This window comes from Zalophus californianus, chromosome 4 (genome assembly GCF_009762305.2).
Source record: "Zalophus californianus isolate mZalCal1 chromosome 4, mZalCal1.pri.v2, whole genome shotgun sequence".
In the NCBI taxonomy this organism is placed as follows: Eukaryota; Metazoa; Chordata; class Mammalia; order Carnivora; family Otariidae; genus Zalophus; species Zalophus californianus.
The window spans coordinates 50,704,398-50,710,189 of NC_045598.1; the positions used below are offsets into that span (position 1 = coordinate 50,704,398).

The window sequence follows — 5,792 nt, forward strand, 5'->3', positions numbered from 1 at the left end:
CCCAGGTGCCCCAAAGTTAATAGTATAGGAAACTGGCCGATTTCCCTCAGTCTTTTTAATCTACTATTTGGTTGATTTATGGCATTGAAAACTTTACTTGAATGGGGTTTTAATAATGTGAGTTTTGAATTCTGACTTTTTTTTTTTTTTTTTTTTTGCATGCATGCATGCATATACCCATGTTGTTACCCTTTATATTAAATGGTTGTGGAGTACTCATAGTTTACTTAATAACCACATTTATATTCTTGATTACTGTGATTCTCAAAAGAATTCTTCAGTAAATGAGTTTTTATTTTTTTATATTTCAGGTGATATATATATATTTTAAAGATTTTTGAGTTTCGGGGAGTCTAGCAGACCTGCAAGAACAAAAATTACTCTTCAGGAAAATAAAACAACGTATCCGCAATGTCCATTGTAGAGTCAGAAATTGCTAAACTTGCAAAGAAACAGGAAAATAGCACCCATAGGGAAAGAATTCAGTTGATAGAAACTGACCAGGAGATGGCTCAGGTATTAGATTTAAAATGCAAAGACATGTCAGCAGTTATGCTGATGAAGTTTAACGGCTTGATGGAAAATCTGGACTTAATGGTTGAAGAGATAAGGGAATCCCTTAAAAAGGATCTAAAGGAAATTTTAGGAGTAGAAAGTAAAGTACCTGAAGTGAAAAATATAAACAACTCCAGTACCAAAAAGGAGTGGCCACAAACAAAAGGTTTAGCCACACAAAAAACAGGGTTGGTAGAGAAAATAGGAGCAAACTCTGAAATAGTTGAAGATACTGAAAATTTGACCCTTAAAAGAAAAGAAGTAAGTGAGCTGAGTAACAAATTAGATAAAGCTGAAGAGTACAGTATGAACCAAGGTAAGGAATTGTCCCTTGATGAATCAAAAAATGACAAAGTCATGGAAAGTGTGGAAGAAGCCATAAGCAATATAGACAACACTTGGGGAGATCATAGTATCCATACAGAAGTAACACGAGAGAACCGAGAGATTGGAGAGGATGAGCTGGTCAGAGAAAAAAGAGAGGAAAAAATCCCTCAGAATTTAAAGAATAAAGAGAAAATTCTAAAAACCTCCAGAGAAGATGAAGGAGCAGTACTTACGTTGGTGGCCGACTTTTCATCAGCAACACTGAACATTAGTCAGCAATGGAGTAACGTCTTCAACATTCTGAGGGAAAATGATTTTGAACCTAAAGTTCTATGCCAGCTTACATTAACATTTAAGTGTGATGGTGAAGTAAGGACCTTTTCAGATATGCAAAGTCTCAGCAATTTTATTAGCCAAAAACCATTTATGAACGAATTACTGAAAGATGTAGTCCCACAAAAGGAAAAAATAAAGAAGGGAAGAAGGTACGGGATTCAAGAAAAAGTGGTAAGTAGACCTGTGGAGCTATGTACAGAGAATAAGTAATAGTTGATAAGGTTATTCCAAAGGTTAAGCAAGTTTTAAAAAATAATTTCTTAAAAGTAAAAGCATGACATTAAAAGTAATAACTTAATGGCTTTTTTCTTTCAATGGATGGTGTTGGAAGCTTGGAAGAGCTTGAGAAGAGATTGTACATATTCATTACAGACATTAAAAGAAAAATGTCCTAGGGTAAACACTAGGATAGTAGCTTTTAAATCCTTAAAAGGAAAAATAGAAAAAAGCAAAGGAGTAAATTCAGTTAAAAGCCCTCATGCAATAGGATGATGAAAAAAATCATCAAGTATGATATGTATGTTCAACTTTGAATTTATAAAGCAGTCCTGGCCGGTCTTCATTAGCAATCAGGGAAATGCAAATAAACCTATTTACTAAAGCCTATTCAAGTGTTCATTAATGTTAATATTTAGCTGTTATTCATTCCATGTATGGATTTTGGTTTTTATATCAGATTATCTTTTTGTTTCTTACATCATACTAGATTATGTTCGCATGTATTTAATTTCATTGAGAACACTTTCGGTTATTTTCTGAATATTTTTTGTGATTCCAATCCTAAAAAATAATTCCTGTGGTATATTGTTGAGATTCTCTGTCTCTTCTTGGATGTGTGTATATTTCTTTCTTTTGTCTGTGGTGCAAGATAGTAGTCTAGTTTCATTCTTTTGCATGTGACTGTCCAGTTTTCCCAGCACCATTTACTAAAGACACTATCCCCATTCCATATTCTGGGCTCCTTTTTCAATAGTTGACCATATATGCTTGAGGTTTTTTTTTGGACTTTCTCTTCTGTTTACATTGATCTCTGTCTGTTTTTGTGAGTTCCATACAATACCATAACTGTTTTGATTACTATAGCTTTGTAATATGGTTTGAAATCAGGGTGTGATGCCTCCTGCTTTGGGTATTTGTGGTCTTTTGTGGTTCCATACAAATTTTAGGATTGTTCTATCCTGTGAAAAATGCCATTGGGATTTTGGTAGAGATTGCACTGAATCTGCAGATTGCCTTCGGTAGTATAGACATTTTAACAATATTAATTATGCCAATTCATGAATAGAATGTCTCCTCAGAGGTCTGTATCGTAAGCCAATATTTTTGATGGGTCCTCAGAAATTAACTGTTCCCTGGTGACTTGCCTGTCCTTGATGATCTGGGGAGGTGGAAGGACAAATAGTGGCCAGCCAGCCCTAAATAGGGAAGAGTTCTGTAACAGAGGGAGCATTAAGTGAAAAGCTCAGAGGCAAGGACATGGTTCCAAGGAATATTATGAGCCAACTTACTATATTACAGATACTGTCTCAAGCTCAATACCTAGGTTGTCCTATTGAACCCTCACAACTATCTTGAAGTAGATGCTCTTCTAAAGGGCAAGTTGATGCACCAGTAGCAAATGTGACGGCTGGGTTTGAACAAGCAGTCTTTTTTTTTTAAGTCAGCTCCATGCCCAAAGTGGGGCTTGAACCCATGACCCTGAGATTGAGAGTTGCAGGCTCTGCCAACTGAGCCAGCCAGGCACCCCTGAACAAAGTGGTCTTAAATTGAGCCTGTACTCCTAACCAAAACATGCTTTCCTTTTGAGTAATGTGGCTGTACTTTGAACTGCATATGGGATCTTTAAGGAATACTAAATCTACTTTTGTTTCCTTTGGGGGAAAAGGAAATGTGGGTTTTTTGGAGGGGGTGGGGGGACTTTGTAGTGTTCCTGAAGTTAGAGAAGTCTCTTTATCATAGGGTCCTGCATGTAATCAGACATTCACTAACACAGGTTGTTCTTGAGAGTCAGTATTGGGAATATAGAAGGAACACCCTAAACACTATGACCTCATAGAAATTTGTTGCAGGTGCTACAAAGATAACAGGTGTGATGGGGTTATCATAGGGGAAACTTGACTTGTTTGGAGACCTAGGCATTAAAGACCAAGTAATAATTTTCTGGATATTTGGTAATTGTCAAAATATGTAGTCAAATTAAACTTAGTGAAAGGATTAATTCCTTTAAAAGATGCATGATACTTTTTTTTTCCCGTTTCAGGAAAAAAAACTACTAGATTTGAAGCATGGAGCTGAGGGGGAAGCCAGTGATGGCTTGAGCTTTCTATTTGTTAAAGAAGTAAAGGTTGCTGAGCCAGAGGAGGTGAAGAACTTAGAGATTCAGGAAGAAGAGTCTTCAGAGCTGGAAGAAGAGGCTTCAGAGTTGGATGAGGAAGGAGAGGCTTCAGGGCTGGAGGAGGAGGGAGAAGAAGAGACTTCAGTATTACGTGAGAAACAGGATTCAACCTTTCAGCGTCATTCTAAAGTGGTAAATACACAATGTGGAGTTGAAGAAAAAAATAATGGTTTGGAGATTGTTTTAATTAAAGCAGTAGAAGATTCTGAGCCAGAGGAAGAAAAAGGTTCAGAGTGGGAAATGGAAGTAGTCTTATCGTGGGAGGAAGGAGAGGACTCTGAGGTAGAAAATGTAAAGACTGCCTCCCAGATTGAGAAAAAAGAGGCCTCAGATGGACTCAACGAAATTGCCTGTGATTATTTGGCTCAGGACTTTGAGAAGAAAAAGTTGATGAAACACCAGATGGTACAAAAAACCCAGAATAAAAAGGAAACAGCTATGCCCAGAAACCAAGGAGTTGGGACAGTCTGTCCGACCTTGCATTTGGCCTCTCCCTCAAAATCACTAGAGATAAGTTCTGACAAGCAGAAAAGGCATTTAAGTACAAATTCGAGTATTCCATCAGGAATCACCAAATTTTTAAGGAAAGCTGACAAAGAGCGACACAAAACTCTAACAGATGAGCGAACATCTAAAGAAACAGACTTAATACAAGAAACTGAAGAAAACTTTAGAAAAAATGTAATTAACAACTTTAGAGAGCTACAGGAGGAGGTTGCAAATCTTAAAAATTACCTTCCAGAGGTCTTGGAAATAAAAAACTCAATAGATGTTCTGAATAGCAGAATAGACGCACTTGAAGAGAGAATGGACAATCTAGAAGACCGAATTGAAGAATTCTCTAAGGATACAATGCAAATGGCCAAACAGATAATAAATAAAGAAAGGTCAAGAGACATAGAGGATAGATCCAGAAGTTCCAACATCCGTTTAATAGGAATTCCAGAAAAAGATAATAAAGAGAATGGAGCAGAGGAAATAATTAAGGAAATCATTGAAGAAAACTTTCCAGAGCTAAAGGATTCAAGTCTTGACGTTGTCAGTGCTTACCGAATACCTAGTAAGATTGATGAGAAGAGACTCACTCCTAGACACATCTTGGTGAAATTTGGGAATTCCAGTGATAAAGAAAAAATCTTAAAGGCTTCCAGAAAAAGAGAAATAACCTACAGAGGAACGAGAATCAGATTGACCGCAGACTTATCATTAGATACTCTAGATGCTAGAAGTCAGTGGAGCAATGTCATAAAAGTTCTGCAGGCAAAAGGCTTTACACCTAGAATCCTATACCCAGCCAAATTGGCATTTGATTTTGAAGGTAAAACAAAGACATTTTTTGATACCGAAGAATTCACAAAGTTTGTTTCTTGCATACCCTCTTTGAAAGAATTACTGGAGGATATACTTTAGCAATCTAGGGTAACTATAAACACGTACACACAATATATATTACCTTCTTCCCTCAGCAAGAGTCAAAAAGGAAAACGAAATTAAAATGCCACATTTCTGCCCAGGAGGATGGACTGTGAACAGTGTACTTGGGGAGTAGGGGAAAGGAAGGTTACAGATGCTACTTAGATGTTGGTGAAGTTGAAGGGTGTGTTAAAATTAGTGTTAATCATTGTAGTTTGTGCAAGAGTAGGCTTTCTAAACTAATGGGGAGAGGGAGGGAATCTGTCAATGTAACCATAGGGAGAGGTGGGGTGAAAGTAATAGAAAAACAGGAAAAAAAGATGGCAGGATAAGTTAAATAGGGGAAATATGCAAAAGTTGAACTTTTGTCACAAGAAGGTACTCAATTTTAGATCATCATGATGTGAATCTTGAATCTTTATATTAAACCTTTTTCTTTTGAATATGCTTCATTTGCTTACTTTTGTCATTACATAGTTAATCTTTACATTTTATTGCATAAAGCCATCCAATGAAGAGATCAGATCTCTTTCCTAATGTTGGACGTCAATGTATTCTCAGTTGTTAGTCTAGAATAAAATAAATTGATTTGCAACATAGATAAGAGGAAATGAAGAGAATGAAGTAACCATTTTATGGCTTTTGCTCCCAAGGGCTTATTTAGTATATTTAATTTACAAAAACAAAAAGTGTCCTTGCCCAGCATTTGAAATCAGCTTTTCTCAGTTCAGTCCTTACAACTCTGACCTTGGACCTTGCAACTTCA

At 36.6% G+C, this 5,792-nt stretch overlaps 1 protein-coding gene across 1 annotated transcript; it reads left to right on the plus strand.

Moving 5' to 3' along the window:
* Positions 1–408: 408 nt before the first annotated feature.
* L1TD1 (LINE1 type transposase domain containing 1) lies at positions 409–5,257 on the plus strand (the record flags this gene model as incomplete). Its single annotated transcript, XM_027601972.2, has 2 exons — positions 409–1,389; positions 3,479–5,257. Coding segments are annotated over 2 exons (2,526 nt in total), but the record flags the coding sequence as incomplete, so codon positions are not given.
* Between the last annotated feature and the right edge of the window lie 535 nt (positions 5,258–5,792).